Source organism: Poecilia reticulata, linkage group LG2 (assembly GCF_000633615.1).
Source record: "Poecilia reticulata strain Guanapo linkage group LG2, Guppy_female_1.0+MT, whole genome shotgun sequence".
Taxonomy (NCBI): domain Eukaryota; kingdom Metazoa; phylum Chordata; class Actinopteri; order Cyprinodontiformes; family Poeciliidae; genus Poecilia; species Poecilia reticulata.
Window position 1 is genome coordinate 19,332,172 of NC_024332.1, and position 21,121 is coordinate 19,353,292.

The window sequence follows — 21,121 nt, forward strand, 5'->3', positions numbered from 1 at the left end:
GAAGACACTGAGAGAAACTTCCTTCTTCACCAAAAGGAACCAGATGGAGAGCCGTCAGATTTTAGCGGTTATTAGTCTTTGGCTGTGTTGTAGTCCACTTCCTGCTTGTGGAGTGCTCTCCAGTCCACTTGCCGTTCACATTTGAACTGAATCCAGACCGAAGATTGATGACCCATTCTCACCTCCCCAAACRAACCGGACTTTGACTAGGCCAACGGACTGGATTTGGATTAAAGCGTCTTAAACAGGGCTGGTGTGAATTCAGCACAAGATTACAATGGATTGCAACAGAAGGTCAAAACCTAAAGAACAAAACTATTTACTCAAACAAACACGGATCTGTGAAAACTATGCAGTAGATTTATTTATTTTTRTAGCCTGTTAGCTTAGCATAGCTTAACTGTATACAACTCTATTTTTATCACTGYTATGCTAACTGATTTATCAACTTCAAGTGAACCATTGAACCATTATAGTCTGTTTAATTAAACAAATGTATAATTACCTATTTTGCTCCTTTATGAAGTTTTTTTTCTTATTTTAATCATTATTTATTTTATGGGTTAGCAATATATATATTTTTTTTAGGTTACTACATTTCCATCTAAAATAATTTAAATAATTATTTCTAAGTAGCTGTTGTTGGCCTCTATATTTGTTTTATTAGTAAAACTCAATCTCTAATGTTAAACAAGTGCAAGATTAGCAGTAACTATGTAGCCTGATGTAAAAACATTTTGCTAGACAATGTCAAACATTGAGAAGTTTTAATTATTATCAAATGTTATCAAACACGGCGTTTTGAAGCCAAAAAACGTATGAAATATACAGAGAATTAATTCATTTAAAGTCAAAACTCAGTTTCACACAAACACAAAGACTAGCATAAATGTTTGGCTGTTGAACTGGACCGTCCACGGTCGCTATCAAGCTAATTTTCTATTAGCATCTCCTCAAATCTTTCTGATAAATATTAAATTACCGAAACACATTAAAACATACCTTTATCTTGTCTTTTTTTATTTTCTCCCTTCCTTTAGTATTTAGTCCTTTTCTACGACACTTTATTGCTTCCACCTGAGCTTTGGCGGTTTGTTGCACTGACATTGCAGCTCATATTACCGGTGAAGARTCGGCTAGTGGCCCCGGGGCCCTCAGTAGCCGCTAAAATGAAAAAATAATGCAGCATTATCAGGGTTGTAGTTCCTATTATGGCCCACAGAGGGCGGGGCGGAATAACTCCTTTCTGAATATAAAGATGAGTTTTAGAGCTGCAGCTGGTTTCTGATTTTCACTAATGTTTTTAAAAGTAAGTTTGTGTATAATTGATTAAGATAGTAAAACGTAGATGTTTTGTATAGGGACAAATACTGGAGTGGATGTAAAAAATTAACAACAACAACAAAGAGAATAATTATTGTTTTCAGTACCATGTATTTGGAAAAATATAAGTGAACACCATAAAAAAAACTAAACAGAAATATATACACAATACTRCAGTTAGCTTTCAAGATTAATGTGCACAAGGTCTTTTTAAGATGTAAAAAAAACAGTCACAAATTTCCCCATTAAAAGATCAGTTTCCACTTCATTAAAACAAACAGGACTAGTAAAATATCATCCTGCTAGAACCAGACATTTTTAAACAGTCATCAGTAATTCAATTTTACTCAAGTTAACCTTTTTAATATTACACAGCATGCATTTAATTTACCAAGTTCAACTCAACATAGAAGATAAAAAAAGTTAACATGGCCAGCTAACCAATTAGCATAAGCTACAAACAAACATTTTATTCACAGCTCACCAATTCCATTTACAGTTCAGTTCATGACAAACTTCATGGCTCCAGGCTCACTTGTGGATCAGATCTTAGTCACATTTGTTTTGTGAGCCTTATAGTGCAAATAGAACCAAAAAGGAAGAAACAGGAAGTAGTTTGGAAGTAGAAACCAGCTGAATGGATCATGTGATTCTGATGACTAAAAACTAAACATAACGGTGATGCATTTAGAGGAAACGGCCTAATAAAAGGCTGATTTTACCGAGTTACACAAGGAAATAAAGATGACAGAAAGCGGGCTCAGAGATGTTGTATATTAACAGATAAATTTGCTACGAGAAACATTTGAAGAGTAAAAGATCTCATGGTGGAGTGATGATGTCAACCAATCTCAAGCAAGAAGGTTGTTGGTTCAATTCCTGCTGGATTTTAGAAAGTGCTTTTGTTTTGTCAACTGCTCTCAAAGTGAAAATTGAAGAGTTAAATCCACCAAAAAACTCTGAGAGAGGAAGTGACATCMCATTTTCTACAGTGGGTCACGTCAGAGTGTCAAATAATGAGCTGTTTGACTCAGCAGACATGAGCGGAGTCATATCGATGGAGTCGCTTCTGTCCCTGATTCCAGGATCTTCATCCTGATCCTGGACTCCTCCTGCAGAGACGATGGAGAACRATCAGAAGAATAAAGAAACAAACTGCAAGAAAATATTCATATTCTGAGAACTTTGACTAGACGATTGGTCATGTGAGGAACTGGGACGAGYGAAACATTTACTCTGTTTTCTGTTTTYTGTAAACAAAACAAGATCRAGGCACAAAAAGCTTCTGCCTCTTTTACTCAAACCAAACCAGGCAAAGTGCAAAACATAGCGAACACACAGATCCAGACCAAAAGACAGAAAATATTATGAATATCATTCATTATAAAGTATTTCTACATATCTGGATTTTCTACCCACTGAATGAAAAACAAACATGTTTCAATAAAAAACTGACCAGACATACAGCTGCAGGTTTTATTAGTTTCATAAGATTTTTATTAAAAGAAACATATTTGGAAACATTTTCTTCTGCTTGATTTTGTTACTTTTTGCTACTTATATGAATTATTGTCAGTTTAGTTTTTAAAATACTAAAATTTCCACTAAATTTACATTTTCATCCATCTGATGATATAATTTTTAAATATTAAATAATAGATCATTTGATCAGTTACTCAGTACGTTAGTAACTGAAAGTACCAAATACTTTTTACTCTTCCTTGAGTAAAGACGAGAGTAAAGAAATGTTGAAGAAGTGCTACTCTAACTTTAGTAYAAGTTTTGGGTTCTCTGCCCTCCTCTGTTGATTGATTGGTCAATCAATCGATCGATTGATACACTGTAGACTAACCTTTGAATTTGAGCAGAACCGTGGTCCACGCCACCAGCTTTGTTCCYCTCCAGACGCCACACCTGTAGCTCTCAGTGGCGTCGGCGCCGGGTCGGATCAGGGTCAGGCTGATGTCTCCGGTTTGCGGCAGGTCTTCATTCATCTTGGTTCTGGTTCTATAGCGATGGTCCTGCTCTTGCAGCTGATCAGTAAGGTATCTATAAGCATGAACAGTCACCACCGGTCTCGGGTYGTAGCGCCACCACACAACTCTGGCGCCTTTAAGGAGTTCAGGCGCCACTTTGAACGGCAGCCGGACTGACTCCGCCCCTTCCTCCACCTCCACCTGACAGTCTGAGAGAACAAAGATCAACAAAGATCAGCTGTTGCTTTTCTGTCACTCTGTGGGTGTAAAATCCAACATTAATGATAAGAGTGGRTGACATTTTCCTCTTGAACATTAAAAAAATACACCTGATCTGGTTTTGGGGGCTCGTCCGGGATRAACAAGCAGAGCAATATGACATTACAATTCTTCCTGTTTGTTAATATTTGTTGTGATATTTAATATTAAACAAACATGAAACTTATTTAAGCTTTTGATCAAAATCAGTCAGTATTGCAGGGATGTCCAAACTTTTTGTCAGATTCCAGCCACTGACCTTCGACCTTGAGCTGAACTTGCTTCTTGTACAGGATGATTCCCTCCGGGCTGAAGACRCTGCAGGTGTAGATGTTGCTGTCTTCRTAGGTGAGGWGTTTCAGAGTCAGAGAGAGGTCTCCAGTTTGTGTCCAGTCTTTGTTTGTCTCCGTTCGGTTCCTGTAGAACCGGTCYTGGTTCTCCAGATGGTCAGAACCGTCCTGAAACACGTGCACCATCCGGTTTTCACTGTCCTTCCACTCAACTTTACAAGACTTGAACAGCTCGGCTGAGGTTTGGCAGGGTAGCAGGACTTTGTCTGCACCTGAACACACCTCCACCTGATGGACTGAGAGAACAACACAGACAGATTACCCAGAATGCTTCAGGAGGAGCATTGGGAGGGGGGAAATCTCCAGTTTTAACTCAAAGTTTTGATCTGAGGAAGCCGTGGCATAGTGAATGTTTCTCCACTTATTACAGCTTAAACTGTCAGACCTGAACSTTCAGAGTCACACAAATGCMATTACAAAGTCAGCCTTTTATCACCTGAAGAACATTTCCAGGATTTAAGGATTAATGACTGATTACTGCAACATGCCAGTCAATTAAACTGTATTAATGTAGGACTTTCCATCAGGTCAGGAGGAAGAAATGACTTTAAYATTAGTAGAAGTTAGGCCTGTCACAATAAATCCATTCATCACTTCATTAATTAAATAATCAATTTATTTGAATGATAAACACTGACAAAGTCTTCACTCTGGTGTTTTGGTCTCAGCTAACCCTTTTTTYAAGGTTAATTTTGTTAATAGAGACTTCATAATTCATTTATTTGTTCTATTTATTTGATGATTTTTGCCAAAGTGTAACATTTGTTTCTCGTTTCATGGTTTCTGTCTTAAAGCTCGTTGAACTGTGTTGTCGCTGAAATGTTCTGCACTAATAAACCTGAAGTGTGTCAAGTTTATATGGCAGCTTCAACACGYCTGAACGTGCCGAGGAATGTGAAAGCGTGTCKCGATGGAAACGACTGTTTCTGAAGTTACAGCTACGTGTTGGGGAAAGCTCCAGGTTGTTTAACGATCAGCATTGATTCTTCTGAATCAGCAATATGAACGCATATTCGGCAAAAACACAAGATATTACCAAGTATTTTAGTCTAGTTTCTAGTGAAAATATATTATTACACTTAAAATAAGACAAAATTAACTTACAASTAACTTTTTGTAAAAGTAAAGGAGCTTGTTTAAATAAATAATTCCTTAATATTGAAGAAAAATTAATAACTTTTACATGGGAAAATGTTTTGTTTTTCTTCAATGTTAAAAAATATTCACTTAAACAAGCTCCTATATTTTGCTGAAAAATTACTTTGTAAGATAGTTTAATCTTATTTCAAGAGTATTGCAATATTTACACTAGAAATTAGAATAAAATTACTTGCTAAGATTTTGTTTTTGCCATTTTTTTGTAATATAAAATTTTAATAAAAGCATCTAAATGTTATTAAAACTCCAAACATCCCATTTATGTCAGAAATATTGGCTGAAACACCCAAAGGTTAGATCGGAGGAYGGACTGAGACTGGACAGAGTCATGTTGCTATGGTAACTGCTGTAGCATAATACCAGGGCAACCAGAGGCAACAAGCACAGAAGAAGAGGGGCGGCCATGACGGTTGAACAGTATTAAGRGAGGACAACATGGTTTAGGTGAAGCTCTGACCCCAGCCCGTCAGCTGACCTTTGACCTCCAGCTGAACCTGTTTCTTCATCAGGATGCGTTTCCTGCGGCTGTAGACGCAGCAGGTGAAGGTGTCCGTGTCTGCGCCTGTGGGGAGCTTCAGCGTCAGGCTCAGGTCTCCCGTCTGCAGCAGGTCCACGCTCATCTCCGTCCTGGTTCTGTAGAACTGGATCTGCTTCTCTGGGACGGTGCAGTGGTTCTGGTAGACATGGACCTTGTTGCCATGGCGATCTGTCCATTCCACCCTGGCGTCACTTGGCAGGCGAACGTTGGTCCTGCAGGGCAGCAGGACAAACGGCTGACCGGAGTCCACCTCAATGCTTTTAATGTAACCTGAGAGGAGGAAGAAGAAGAAGAAGATCGGCTTCAGAGGAGCCAAACTGTGGCGCGGGGGCCTTTCGTTGGTTTGTTTTGATCTCTCTGACTCACCTCTCATGAAGTTGTGCCTAAAATGACAGAAAACGCCTCCAGAAGTGACCAGAACCAGAACCGCCAGAGAACCCAGCAGGACTCTGGCCCACGCTGGAAACGGCCCTGCGGAGAAAAATTAGCAACATCTTCATCTGCGACCCGTCAGCTGCTACAGCAGCAGGTTAGCTCCTGACCTTTGACCTGAGGTGTCTGCCTGGTGGAGGTCTGCCTGGTGGAGGTCTGCCTGGTGGAGGTCTGCCTGGTGGAAGTTCTTGGGTCAGAGGTCACGCGCAGGGTCAGGTTTCCTGTCTGCGGAGCGGCGGTTGTGGTTCTGTTGAGCGGGTACTGATCCGTCAGCTCTTCTCCCCGTGTTGTGTTGGCAGTGGGCAGGCTGAGGTTGGAGTGGGTCCAGTCCACCGTAGAACCGTTCAGAACCGACATCTGGACCGCAGGGACCAGTAGGGACACTGAGAGGACAGAGACGGTTGTCATGGCAACGGGTTTAAGAAGTAGCAGGAGCAACAATGTCATAAAACAATGAAAACAATCCTGAGACAAAAGCAGAAAATAAATCTGACTTTAAAGCTTTTATGGTAAATATTTCTTCACATATTTATTAAAACTGTTTCCATGATGACAGATAAATTGTGAAAAATAAATCAATCCTCTGCGTTCTCCCAGTGATAACTGGAAGCAACCAATCACAGCCAGGAGGTGGGGCTTAGTGCTGTCAGTCATAATCTGGTGTGGAGCTGCCAGCGTTTCTCTAAATGCTAAAGCTAGCTAGCATAGCCACTGATGACAGCTGATAATTGATTTTCCTGGTAAGTTGTTTTGCCACCTTTATGAGGTACATGAGTAGATTGGCAGCGCTAATCTGGTTCTGATTGAAGTAATGCACCAAAAACAACCAAAGAGCAATAGCAGCTCAGAGTGAACATCGATCCATCAATCTTTTCACAGATTGTCCCAGAATAAACTGTCATAACAGCTTCAACAAATATCTAAAATCATTTTATAAAAGTTACAAACTGCAGCTTTAAATTTGTGAATTTTTCAGACAGGTTCTTCTTTAAAATATTTTTAAAAGTTTCTATTGATACAAAGGAGCTTTTTGAAACTCATTCCAGTGTTTTTCTGCAGCATAATGTGAAGATATTTCTCCATATTTTGATCTAATTTTGGGAACATTGAGCACAATGTTATGTGCTAGTAACAAACTGCAGATATTTATAGACAAGCACATAAAGATCTGTGTCATCTGCATAGAGATGAACAAATGAGCTTAATGTTGATCAATAAACTGATTTATATAAACAGAAAATAGATCCTAGAATGGATCCCTGAGGTTATGAAAAATTATTTTAGATCCTGAATTCAGTCTGTGTTAGTATTTATCCTGGTTTCAGCTGACATCATGAAGTGGACCAATAGACAGGCAGGAAACAGTCTGGAGGCGGGGCTTATTCAATCTTCAAACCTTCAACCCACAAAGACGGTCAAATATCCAAACAGTCTCACTGATAAACTTCAGCTCCAGCAGAACCGGACCCAGAAGAACCGGATCTTACCATGCAGGAGGATCCAGTTCATTTTCTTCTTCCTGTCAGAACGAACAGATCAGAAACCGTCTGGACTCATTCTGGTGAAACTCTCTGCTGCTCGGTGGCTCCAGGTGATTCTGAACCTGTTCTGTTTGATCCAGAAACGAAAATCTTCACCAGAACCAGTTGGTCAGGGTTCAGATCCCGCCCCCTCCATCAGTCTGCACTCTGATTGGACGCAGGTTGTTTTAAAAGCCTCGGGTCGAAGCTGCTTCTTGCTGAGACAAGAGAAGAAAAGCAGCTTTAAAACGGACAAAATGCTGAGAAACTGAAGAGATTTATTTCTTAAGATGTTTGTTGCTTTCATCTCTTCAATAATATATTAAATAGACAACATTTAATAGAGAAAAGTAGTGTATTTTTTGTAGAAAATGAGTATTTAAATTATTGATCCAAAATATAAACACAGTTGCTGCATTAAATGAAATATTTCCAAAGGTTTTTTTTGTGTTTATTATCCTCTTTTTAAATCTTCAAGTGTAATCAATGATAAATACTTTTTTTTGTATATAAATATGTAAATGTATTTTTTTGTCTGTAAAACCTTAAATTAATCATCAATCTGCTCCATTCTTTAATTGTGGAACTACTGGGAATGATGGATTTTACATAAAGTTAAGGAAATTGTGGATTTTAGAACAAAACAGTATTTTCAGTCAGAGGTTTCTTCACATTCACTGTAACACAGACTGCTACAGAGACCCTCTCTACCATCAGCCACTACAACTATATATATATGAAAGATTTAAAGTATTTTTGAATTTTTCTTTTTTTTTCTTTTTATTTTTATTTTTACTTCTAACAGCTGTAACTCAACCAGAGTGACCTTGACCCTAGATTGAAAGGTCAGGGATTTAATTGACCTTTCAGAGATTCATTAAATCAATCAGATTCTGGTGATTTATTGATAATTACCTACAGATTTTGAATAAATTATTTGGTGTATCTTCCGACCCATTTCAGCTGGTGGTATTTTTTATGTTTTGTTGCTTTTTGCTGAATAAATGAAAACGAATCAGAACATAAATTATTCCTGAGCTGAAAAGTCCAACGTGACCCAAACGCATCGTTCTGAATCCAGTCTTTCTTCCGTATGGAGATTTGTTTAAAAACTGACAGCAGGAGCTGAACTGAACTGGTCAGCATCGCCCTCTGCTGGACAAATTACAGAACTACATTAGTTCTTCTTTAATAATTGATCTTTTGAGAGAATAATAAATGCTCAGATTTAGGCTAATGTGATTTAATGTGATTTAGTCTTATAATCAAAACGTAGCATACAAATGTGCTTAAAGAAGCAAAATACTCAAGTTGAGAGTAAATTATGGGATGGAGAAACATAAGAATAAATACCTGACAGGACAAGAGCACCTAAACGCAGCTAAAGTCCGAGGAGAAGTTCGGAAAAATCCTCAGGAATCCTGGAAAACTGCTGATCCATACGGCTTTGGCCAGTTACAGACGAGTCGGAACCACAGGAAGAGAAAGCAGCTTCATAGCTGAGTTAACATTGTAAACAGCAAATCATTAACAGATCCAACATGATGCAGGAACCGAGCCAAACTCTGGAAGGAATCAACCAGGAAGTTGATGACTCAGCAGAAAACGGTTCGATGCAAAAATAAAATGAATCTTGAAAACAGAGAAATCAATATTTCCTGCTCAGTACATTGTCCCAGTTTCCCCTGGATCTGGTAAAAATTGCCATCATATAAAAAATATTTGTGAGTTTTAACTTCCATCTTATGCATTTCTGCTTGTGTGTTTAGTATGTTTTTAACATTGTTTATGTATTTTATGTTGTTTTCGTGTTTTGAAATTCAAATATCTCCTTTAGGGAGCAATAAAGACACTGAACTGAACTAAATTCATTAAAATAAAAAGTATTTTGCTTTGCTGTAAAGTTTATTCCTGTTCTAAAAGATGTTTGTTTTGTTTGTGGGATCGTAAGAAAATAAAATGTTTTTCTTTAATATAAATAAATATATGATATTGCTCTCATACTTTTATGATGAATGATTCCATGTCAACATTCTTCAAAATGAAATATTTCTTTGACATATTTGCGTTTCATACTTTTAAATCTAAATTCTGATTAAATCAGATTAAGATGAAATGTGTTTCTTTTTAATTAAATAAAATTTTCATAAAGGATTAAAGTGAATTGTCCATTTCTATGTGTTTATGTCGGTTCATTAGAACAACGTCCAAACCAGAATCACTCAGACTGCTATGGTCCGTTTTCTTCTTCTTCCTTCCTGCTCAGCCTCCATCTCAGGTGAAGTTCTGRCTGCAGGTGARCTGGTTCCGCCGTCTCCATCTCAGGTCCAGTACAGACTCGTTCCAGGAAGTTTCTCATCTGCCACCGAGTTTGTTTTCTTCAATCAAGTCTTCTTCTGTTTCTGTTTTACTTAAAGAAACTGTAAGTTAACTTTATTTCATAATTAATTCTGATTTGAACTTTATTAATCAATATATTAGTTTCAGGTCCCTGGAAAGTTTAGAACATGTTCACCTCTTATCAGAACTAAGTTTTACTGTAAATGAAGGAAAATCTGATGGATTATTAGATCAACAATTAAAACCGTCAACATGTTTGGTTTTTCACAGAACGAACTGGTTTGTTTTCAGGTCATTACATCAAACTTTCATTTTCAGCTTTTCAGCCAACAGAGCAGCAAAACTGCTGCTTCCTGTGATTCCTTTCAAAATAAGATAGCATGTTAAACAATCCTTGAAGATTGAAGTTTGGTGGTGAAAACATCTGCAGCCAGAATCTCCTTCTCTGCTCAAGTTCTACAAATGAACTTGAGCCATGCTAAGCTTGGCTAGCATGGCTCTAATAAAATAAAATTAAATCAAATGAAATGAAATCAAATCAAATCAAATCAAAGGTTACAGGATTTATCTCCCTCTTGTGGGAGAACTGCAGCTCCAGTTTATCAAGAAACCATGAGATTTTCGCGACAGAATTTAGCAGAAAAAAATCTAAATATATTAGAGAAAAAAATGTGAGACTATATGAATTACAAAATTCAATTTTAATGAATAAAGCACATTAAATCTGAAGCCAAACAACATTTATATTTATATTTTTAAGGAATAAAACTTATTTATCATAGAAAACATGATCACTTATTTATCATGTTCCTTATTCTACACACATGAATGACATGTACATGATGCCGATAATCTGGTTTTCTGTTGACTTGCATTGTTCATAAACAATATTTCATCAGGTTTTATTACCTGAAACATTCTATCCCATAATACAATATAACACCACATTAATACTATTTGCTGTATATTATCATAACCTGTTTAATCCTAGAATTACGCCCGTATGAAGCACGTGATTACCCTTCTACAGGGATATACTTGAGGCTGACTGTGTGACGTCATCTCGGCTGTCATGTGACTTCAGTGAAAAATGTCCAATTAAACCTTTTTATTTAATTTCTGCTAACTCATTAATAGAACAGTCAAAACTAAATATTTAAAAGGAGAAAATAYAATCAGTTAAACAGGATAATTTCTTTAAATTCCCATCTGTTTTAAATTTGAGTCTGACTTCCTCTGACTTTTATTTTGGTCCCTGAACGTCTCTGAGTTTTATTTTCACTTTCCTCATTTTGACGCAGTTTGGATTTGCCGCATAAATTTCAATCTGTGGGTAAGAAACTTAACATTTCTTTCGTTGTGATGATTTAGATCGTTTTAAAACTCATTCCGTTCAGAATCAGCAGAAACTTCCGCTCCATAGTTCCCAGTAACTCCCAGCCGAAACTGGAAGGGACCGATGAAAATCTGCCTGCAGAAGAAAACACGGGCGGCCAGGAGCTGGAAGCCGTTCATAGGATCCATAGATATTTATATTAAATACTAATAATGTTGAGGGAAAACAATGTGACATTAATCATTGATAAGAATTTTAACATTTCATTGGACTAACTCAAAACTTCAGAGTTAGTTACATTTGCTTGAGTAACTTCTTTGAAAATGTATTTTCTGAAATACCTTTTACTACTTTGTGCTTTTTACTTTTACTTCCCTGCCAGCATGTCTAGGTGGGCCCCATGTGGGGGAAAGGAGGGCTGATATATGGGTCCCATACGGGCTTGTCCGCGGGTTCCACAGTGGCCCCACATKGGTTTRTCCATGTAGRGCYRCAGCCYACATGGRCMMWMCMWKGTGGKSSSMCCACMWKGKWKKGYCCATGTRGGCTGYRGCYCTACATGGAYAAACCMATGTGGGGCCACTGTGGAACCCGCGGACAAGCCCGTATGGGACCCATATATCAGCCCTCCTTTCCCCCACATGGGGCCCACCTAGACATGCTGGCAGGGTGAGTAGTAATTTTACTATGAAGTATTTCTAACTAGAGAAAAATTTCTGGATTTTCTATGCACTGAATGAAAAACACACGTTTTAACCAAAACACACACACACACACACACACACACACACACACACACACACACACACACACACACACACACACACACACCCGCAGTTTCTGTTAACGTTTTATTAGTTTTTTAATTAAATCTGAAAACATTTTGTTTTACCGGATTTTGTTATTGTTTGTTACTTATATGAATTATTGTCATTTTTGTCCTGAAAATACCAACATTTTCACTCAACATTATATTTCTGTGCATCTGATGATGTAATTTTTTCAATATTAAATTATAGATAACTTGATCAGTCACTCAGTACTTGAGTGAACTTTTACCTAAAGTAAAAGTACTTTTACTTTTGCAAAAATATGTTGAGTAATTTCTGGTCCTCTGCCACCTCTGACTTCAGTCAACAGAAATCATGAAATAATCAGGGATTAATAATAAAGTAATAATTTTTCATGTTCTACCTTAATGTTTACCATCACAAACTGAAATTATCTTAGTGGGATCATAGTTCCCATAACTTTAAAGTAGAAGAAACATATATATAAATCTGAAAAGTGTGGCATGTTTTTGTACTCAGCCTCTGGTTTCAGGTTTTTTGGATTTGGTCTCCATCAGACAAAACTTCTCAGCTCTGATAATCTACCTTCAGATGTCACATTAAAACTCATAAGATACATTTTAATTTATGGTTTTATTTTAGTTCCGAATCAATAAGTTGAATGTTTTTGTTCTTGAATGGTTTAACTCACAGGTCATGTGGACGAGTGTCTCCTGCCATTTATATCTAAACGTCTCAGATTCCTGAAAACACAAAATTATCAATAATTTTCCATTCTATTGATTAAACAAATTATTTACAGCATTAATCATTTCAACATTTGATTCTAATTTGATTTAGAAAATAAATATAAATTCAATAAAACATGAATATAAAATAATTAAATTGAGTCCATGTATCAAACCTCTTTGTATTTCTGTTTTAGGTGAGTGGAGCAAGCGCCACCTAGTGGCAGCATGGATCAGTGTGAGGACAGAGAGGACACAGTCCTTCCCTCCAAAATGTCTCTCATTGGGGGACATGAGGACCAGAGGTGAGGTCATGACCTTTACCTGTCCAGGAAAGGTCAAAGTTTAGCAGTGGAATCACCAAACCATCTACATTCACAGGACATTACCAGAACTAGAACCAGAACCTGAACCAGAACCTGAACCCGGATCCAGCTGTGTTTCCTTCAGCAGCAACAACTCAAAGAGGTGAGCTGGATCTAAGTTTGAGTTTTTTATTTATTTATTTTTTACAAAGTTAGCCTTTTATCATCTGACAAAATATTTTTTCTCTGAAATTTGATGATTTTATATAAACATATTAATGTGATTATTGGAAAGTAATCCAGTCATGCTGCTAGTAACCGGGGATTCCACACTATTTATCACCAATCTATTTCTGATTGACCTTTTATTATTGTGCAGGAGTCACACAGCTGAGCCCAGCTGTGTGTCATGGAAGAGCAACCAGTCCAAGGACATTATTATTCTGTTTAAATCAGACCAGCCTCCAGCAGCAAAGAGGTGAGCYRGGTCCAAATGTTCTGCCCAATGTTCTACTAACATGATCATAAAATAAACCAACCTGTTTTTACATCTGATTCTATGATCAACCAGAGGTTTTGTATTTTAAAAGTCATGATTGAATGTTTTTCGGGACTTTCCGGGTCTTTAGCAACGTTTGGGAGAAATGAGGAACCTAGAAAAGTCTCCAGCAGCAGAACAAGATGTGAAAGTTTATTAATAGGGAGAAAACATGTAATGATGTAAGAGCTGCATCACCTGCTGCCATCTTAGATTTCAACTTTGTGGAAACCACCTGTTGGAGCATTTTATAAATTTATCTAAAGAAATATCGATACGATGTTGAGAATCTGTGGAGGAAGATAAACATTAGTGCTGCTCCAAGATTAAAACAGTTGATTCTTGTAATTCTTTCCCTCTGATTATGGAGAAAAGTATGAAGTTTATAATTTTTTTTCCCTTTAAATTGACTGATTTTATTAAAATTTAAACCTGCCAGGAGTATGAATAATTTTGGGCTGAACTATAAAATCAGAGCTAATTTAAAAGCTAGTGTAATTATTTCTTAATAAAGAAGGTGGTTGTTTTATTCTGTTCTGGATATTTAAACCTGAAGAAAACAGACTTTTTCTGCTGTTTTTCTTTCAGCGCTTCAGTCCCAGTCAGCAGTAAACAGATCCTAAAATATCTCAGTGTTTCATATTTAGATGTCAGTAAACACCGATGGAACCTGTGCTGCCATTTTTAAGGTTTAGAAAACTGAAAAGCTGTTTTTATTTGACATCAGTCTGGATCTTTGTGTGTTTTGTTAGGAAGAGGCTGAAAAATGACAACCAGCTTGAATCTGAACTCAAACATCTCTCCTCTGATGACCAAAGGTAAGACTCTTACCAATGCAAAAAATTTAAGGATTTTATTTATGCATGAGTTTTAAGATTAGAGTCGTTTTCACAGACTTGAACTAAAAATCTGTTCAACTTATCCTTTATTAGGTTATTAGGTACCATTCCTTCACCTTTTCTCTCCTCCTACTTCGCACTGTCATCTTTAGTTTCCTTTCACTCCTGAGAGCAGTCCACTGGCGATAAAAGTAAATGTTAGTGTTTTATGATATTTAAATTCATTACTGGGTGGAGGTTTTAGGTGAAGAGATGGAGAAGACTGTTCTTGAAGAGTGAAGATGTAGATGCAAAGCTCATTCTGACTCAGATCTGCAGAGAAGCATCATCTAAGTTTGTCTCTGTGTGGACAGACAGAATATGGGTTAATGTTTCCTGGTTCCTCCACAGACTGGACCAGCAGAGCTCAGAGGTTCCCACTGGTCCATCTGTCCAGCTGCATCAAACACAGCTGGACTCCATATTTATGGTCAGTACATCAGTTCTGTTCAGTCAACGTCATGCTGTTTTTTAGACCATCTGTCCAACATGGATTCGGTGTTCATGGATTCATGTTTTATCCTGTTCCAGCTGCTGGAGGAAAACATTGTCACTTTCATGAAGAATGAGCTGAAGAAGATCCAGAAGGCTCTGAGTCCAGATGACAAAGAATGCTCAGAGGGTCAGAGTGAGGATGAGGAGGTGATGGGGGGTGATGATGAAGAGCAGAGGAGGAGCAGCAGAGAGGCGGTGATTAAGATCACCCTGAACTTCCTGAGGATGATGAAGCAGGAGGAGCTGGCTGACCGTCTGCAGTGCAGTAAGAGGATTTCTACAACAATTCTATTATGTTGAACAATTAAAACATGATTACATGTGAAAATGCATTCTTTCATTCATAAATGTATATAACAGATAAGCAGCAAAGTCCAACCTGCAACAAACTGAAATCAAAGAAGAGAAATGAACAAATACAGAAAATCTTAATCAAACAGAGCAGCAGACAGTCATGTGAGCTCAATGACGTTCTGGATTCAGCAGCTTCTTCTTCATTTAAACATCACCTGTGGTGACCAGTGTGCTGCTCATGAAATATAAACTTTGGGAACTATGTATTTAGAGTAAAATACTGTAAAAAAAAAACAAAAAACAAACATAGCAACAATGCACAAGATAAAAACCCATTTTAGTATTAATTCTTGAACCCAGTACACCTAAAATGTTACAGGTAGCATTGAACTACAGATGAAGAACCTTCAAAAACACACATAGACAGCTACCAAATTCAAACTGTGATGCAGTAGTGTCAACATTGAGTGTCAGTAAACGGTACAACTGCTGCTGATTTGCTATGACATGAACTCTACTGTCAATCTACATGCATCCAAAGAGGTGGCTAGAAAGTCTACCCATCTCCTTGTTTCAGTCAGTTGCAGGTATTTGATGCAGATCATGTTAAAAAAAAGTCTTTGGCAAGGATTTTATATAGTTTTTCCTGTCTGTCTTGAAACAACCAACTATTCTGTCGAAGTCCAGACCTGGACTTCGACTGGAAGTTAGGTTTGTAAAGAGTAGACAGGACTGTGAAGAAAATTGCTCCCTGGGTTGACCCAGTGCTGCATAATACAGCTAGCTATTTTTATTGGTCAATCTCTCCAACTACAGCAACCTGTCCAGGCCTCACAATGTGCTGTCCCCATGCAGGGACTCGTGCTGGAAATTGTCAACGCAAACTCAAGTCAAACCTGAAGAAGAAGTTCCAGAGTGTGTATGAGGGAATCGCTAAAGCMGGAAGTCCAACCCTCCTGAACCARATCTACACAGAGCTCCACATCACMGAGGGAGGAACTGGAGAGGTCAACCAGGAACATGAGGTCAGACAGATTGAAACAGCATCCAGGAAACAACACAGACCAGAAACAACAATCAGACGAGAAGACATCTTTAAAGTCCCACGTGGAAGAGATCAACCAATCAGAACAGTGATGACAAAGGGAGTGGCTGGCATTGGGAAAACAGTCTTAACACAGAAGTTCACTCTGGACTGGGCTGAAGGCAAAACCAACCAGAACACCCAGTTTATATTTCCGTTCACCTTCAGAGAGCTGAATGTACTGAAGGAGAAAAAGTTCAGCTTGGTGGAACTGATTCATCACTTCTTTACAGAAACCAAAGGAATCAGTCAGTTTGAACAGTTCCAGGTTCTGTTCATCCTTGATGGTCTGGATGAGAGTCGACTTCCTCTGGACTTCAACAACAAKGAGATCCTGACTGATGTTACAGAGTCCAGSTCAGTGGATGTTCTGCTGACAAACCTCATCAGGGGGAAACTGCTTCCCTCTGCTCTCCTCTGGATAACCACACGACCTGCAGCAGCCAATCAGATCCCAGATAAGTTTGCTGACAGAGTGACTGACATTAGAGGGTTCAATGACCCCCAGAAGGAGGAGTACKTCAGGAARARATTCAGAGATGARGATCAGGCCAGCAACATCATCTCCCACATCAAGACATCACAAAGCCTCCACATCATGTGTCACATCCCAGTCTTCTGCTGGATCACTGCTACAGTCCTAGAGGATGTGCTAGAAGCAAATGGGAGAGAGGATCTTCCAAAGACTCTAACTCAGATGTACATCCACTTCCTGGTGGTTCAGACCAAACTGAGGAAGATCAAATATGATGGAGCGCCTGAAACAGATCAACACTGGAGTCCTGGAAGTCGAAAAATCATTGTGTCTTTGGCAAAACTGGCTTTTGATCAGCTGCAGAAAGGAAAYCTGATCTTCTATGAATCMGACCTGACAGAGTGTGGCATCGATATCAGAGCAGCCTCAGTGTACTCAGGAGTGTTCACACAGATCTTTAGAGAGGAGAGAGGGCTGTACCAGGACAAGGTGTTCTGCTTCGTCCATCTGAGTGTTCAGGAGTTTCTGGCTGCTCTTCATGTTYATCTGACCTTCATCAACTCTGGAGTCAATCTGATGGAGGAACAGTCGACATCCTGGAGCTGTGATGCAAGAGAAGATCAATCTGCAGAAACAGATATTTACAAGAGTGCAGTTGACAAGGCACTGCAGAGTCCTGATGGACACCTGGACTTGTTCCTGCGCTTCCTCATGGGTCTTTCCCTGCAGACCAATCAGAGACTCCTTGACGGTCTGTTGAGGCAAACTGGATGTTGTTCCCAGACCAACCAGRAAACTGTTCAGTACGTCAAGAAGAATATCAGTGAGAATCTSTCTGCAGAGAAAAGCATCAATCTGTTCCACTGTCTGAATGAACTCAATGATCGTTCCTTAGTGGAGGAGATTCAACAGTCTCTGAGTTCAGAAAGTCTCTCYGCAGAACGGTTGTCTCCTGCCCAGTGGTCAGCTCTTGCTTTCATATTAATCTCCTCTGAACAAAGTCTTGATGTATTTGACCTGAAGAAGTATTCACCCTCAGAGGAAGCTTTTCTAAGGTTGATTCCAGTGATCAAACAATCAAAGAAAGCTCTGTGAGTATGCAGCTTCACTTCTTTTGTCACGCAGATAAATAAAGCAGTGGAATGAGAGAAAATGGTTACCATACTCTCTTATTTTTCAGCCTGAGCCAGTGTAATCTGTCAGACAGAAGCTGTGAAGCTCTTTCCTCAGTGCTGGGCTCCTCTTCATCAAACCTGACTGAACTCAACTTGAGCAACAACAACCTGARGGACTCAGGAGTTGCTCTGCTGTGTGCTGGACTGGAGAGTCCACAATGTCARCTGGAAATTCTCAGGCAAGAAACATGAGTTTATTAACCTTTTGAAATGCATTGAGTCAAACCACTAAGCAATTAAGTGAAAGATTCTTCATCTCAATGAAGTACATTTATTAAAGATACACATTTGGTAAAAATTGATGGTATTAATGATTGAAAACCCACAATGGACACTGAAATAACAGATAACTGACAATAAATACTTTATAACTTTTTCATATATTGAAATATGACCTTTTCAGACTGAGCACCTGTAACTTGTCAGGTAGAAGCTGCCGTCATYTGTCCTCGGTGCTGAGCTCTCAGTCCTCCAGTCTGATTGAGTTGGACCTGACAAACAACGATCTAAATGATTCTGGAGTCAACCTCCTGTCTACAGGACTGGCCAGTCCAAACTGTAAACTGGAGACTGTCAGGTTGGCATTAATCAAATATTTTTCATTTATAGGATTTTCATTAAAAAAATGCTTTTTTACTGCAACGTTAAGAGCACAGAACACAGACTGCACATGCACTCTAATATCAYCAGGGTTCACAATGTGTGTTTTTTTATATTTAAAGCCTCTCAGGATGTCTGATCACAGAGGAGGGCTGTGCTTATGTGGCCTCAGCTCTGACCTCTAACCCCTCCCATCTGAGAGAGCTGGACCTGAGCTACAACGATCCAGGASAAGATGGAAAAATAGTACTGATGACTAGATTTGAAGATGAGCGTTCCAGACTGGAGACTCTCAGGTAGATTATGTGTATTTTTTAACCCAAACAAACTCTTCAAAAATTGTATAAACAATCTTTGAAGAGCATCATTCCTCCTCATATTCCTCCTCATATTCCTCCTCCTCATTCCTCCTCCTATGGTTTCCATATTGGTGAAAAAACCTTTTAATCCATTTGAGTATGAGCTTTCTAGGCTAAACCTTCCTGGTTCCTAATTATCCGACTTTCCTCCTTTCAGGATGGATCCTGCTGGAGTTCAGTACTTGAAACCAGGTCTGAGGAAGTGTAAGTGGGTTTTTAACAGATCGCATTCAACCCTCCTATCTACAAAGGCTAAACAGATTTTAGATCAATATCTGCATTGTGTTTGTTCTCTCCATCAGATTCCTGTCGACTCACCATCGACATAAACTCAGTGAACAGAAACCTCCAGCTGTCCGACGGCAACAGGAAGGTGACCCATGTGGARGAGGATCAGCGGTATGCTGACCATCCAGACAGATTTGACTGGTGTCGTCAGCTCCTTTGCACAACTGGCCTGACTGGTCGCTGTTACTGGGAGGTGGAGCGAAAAGGGAGAGTTCATGTGTCAGTGAGTTACAGAGGAATCACAAGGAAGGGAGACAGTGACAACTGTGAGTTTGGATACAATGATAAGTCCTGGAGTTTGTTCTGCTCTGATGGGATTTACTCCGTCTACCACAATAACAAAGGAACATCAGTTCGCCTCAACTCCATCTCCTCTTCCTCCACCTCTTCCTCCTCCTCCTCTCCCACCAGCAGACTAGCCGTCTATCTTGACCATCCTGCTGGGACTCTGTCCTTCTACAAAGTTTGCTCTGACTCCCTGATCCACATTCACACCTTCAGTACCACCTTCTCTGAACCTCTCTATCCTGGGTTTGGAGTTGGGTTCAGGCCCGGTTCCTCTGTGTCTCTCTGTTTGGTTTAGATCAGGAAACACCCGTCTAGTCTGTCAGCATTAGCTTCTTATGGTGTCATAGATAAAAACACAATGGCCGGGTTTCAGTCATGAACATGGCGCAATTTCAAAAATGTTAATCAACCACAGAGACTTTGTAGTCCAGTTTCAGTACAAAAAAACTAATTAAACATGTTGGACCTGATCCAGACCTTATAACACATTTTTACCATGAATGTCCAAGTAATAACTGAATTTGTGTAGTTTCACAATGTGTGTCAGGAGTCTTTTCTGATGAACTGATTAAAGTTGCCTGACCCATCAGCTCATTTTATCTTCATCCAGTCAGTATCTGACTATATTAAAGGAATAATCACTTCATCTGTCAAACAGTTGCTATTATGCAGCACAAAATGTTGCTGTTTTTATTTTTAAAACCTCAATATAATGAGGACATCCTGTTTCATTCAAAGACATTTCAGATGAATCGGTTTTAAGATTCTGAATCTTTTAAATTATATTTTTTGCTCTATTTTCTTTTGATTTTTGTTTTAATTAATGTATTTCCTCTTCATACAGTGATTATGTTATTGGGTGAAATTAGGAGCAATTTGTTACTACTTAGTTTCTAATAATTATAAGTAGAACAATGATCTTTAATAACGTGTTTTTCTGTTTTTGTTCATTGCTTTTTGCAGTTACATTCAAATCGATCAGATCTATAAATGTCATGGTGGTTTGTATTCAGTTCATGCAGCTTGATTAACTATCTAAGCTGGAAGCTTTTGTAATTTATTGAGACTGTAGTTAGCTCTTGTTTATTCTGTGATGTTAGTTTTATTTCCTTATGTAAAACCATCCAGTGATGAACTGTGGGCATTTGTTACTCATTTTATTAATAAAAACCCATTTTCAACCTATTAAATGCATGTGGCTTCTTCATATTTTCTTTTTCAGCTTTTGTTTGGTAGATATCTCAGAAAATATGCATATTTATTCATACTTCTGCTGCAGCTTCCTAGAAAATTTAATTTTCATTAAAGGACCCTTCAACTAGTCCTAGATCTAGATTGCGTGACAGGTGGACGGAACCTGGTGCTGCAAGGTTGGAGACCTTGTCCTGTTAGGCGACGGGGCCTGGATAATACCTGTGTTAAACGGACGGTGTCCAGCGATGACAGGTGCTTAAATTCCGTAACAAAAGTATGTTTTTATCTTTAAAAAAAAATATTTTCTCTTTCTTACTGTTTATTCAATGTCACATGCTGTTTTTATTTTGTTTTTTAATTATGTAAAGCACCTTGAAATGCCTTGCTGCTGAAATGTA

At 38.5% G+C, this 21,121-nt stretch overlaps 2 protein-coding genes across 2 annotated transcripts; one reads left to right on the forward strand and one right to left on the reverse strand.

The window, feature by feature from the left end:
- Nucleotides 1-1,414: 1,414 nt before the first annotated feature.
- LOC103480962 (uncharacterized) lies at nucleotides 1,415-9,139 on the reverse strand. Its single transcript, XM_008436181.1, has 8 exons — nucleotides 8,909-9,139; nucleotides 7,523-7,773; nucleotides 6,146-6,418; nucleotides 5,970-6,074; nucleotides 5,541-5,873; nucleotides 3,817-4,143; nucleotides 3,176-3,508; nucleotides 1,415-2,435 (listed from the first exon to the last, which is right to left on the reverse strand). Exons 2-8 carry the CDS (start codon nucleotides 7,542-7,544, stop codon nucleotides 2,320-2,322), a joined length of 1,509 nt encoding a protein of 502 aa, XP_008434403.1. The 5' UTR covers nucleotides 7,545-7,773; nucleotides 8,909-9,139; the 3' UTR covers nucleotides 1,415-2,319.
- Nucleotides 9,140-11,149: 2,010 nt separating this feature from the next.
- On the forward strand, nucleotides 11,150-20,988 carry LOC103480932 (NACHT, LRR and PYD domains-containing protein 3-like). The gene is made up of 13 exons (XM_008436134.2): nucleotides 11,150-11,228; nucleotides 12,948-13,055; nucleotides 13,132-13,218; nucleotides 13,435-13,533; nucleotides 14,346-14,411; nucleotides 14,823-14,901; nucleotides 15,003-15,231; nucleotides 16,116-17,910; nucleotides 18,000-18,173; nucleotides 18,398-18,571; nucleotides 18,717-18,890; nucleotides 19,111-19,157; nucleotides 19,256-20,988. The coding sequence occupies exons 2-13, from the start codon at nucleotides 12,979-12,981 to the stop codon at nucleotides 19,822-19,824; spliced, it is 3,570 nt and encodes a 1,189-aa protein (XP_008434356.1). The 5' UTR covers nucleotides 11,150-11,228; nucleotides 12,948-12,978; the 3' UTR covers nucleotides 19,825-20,988.
- The last annotated feature ends 133 nt before the right edge of the window (nucleotides 20,989-21,121 follow it).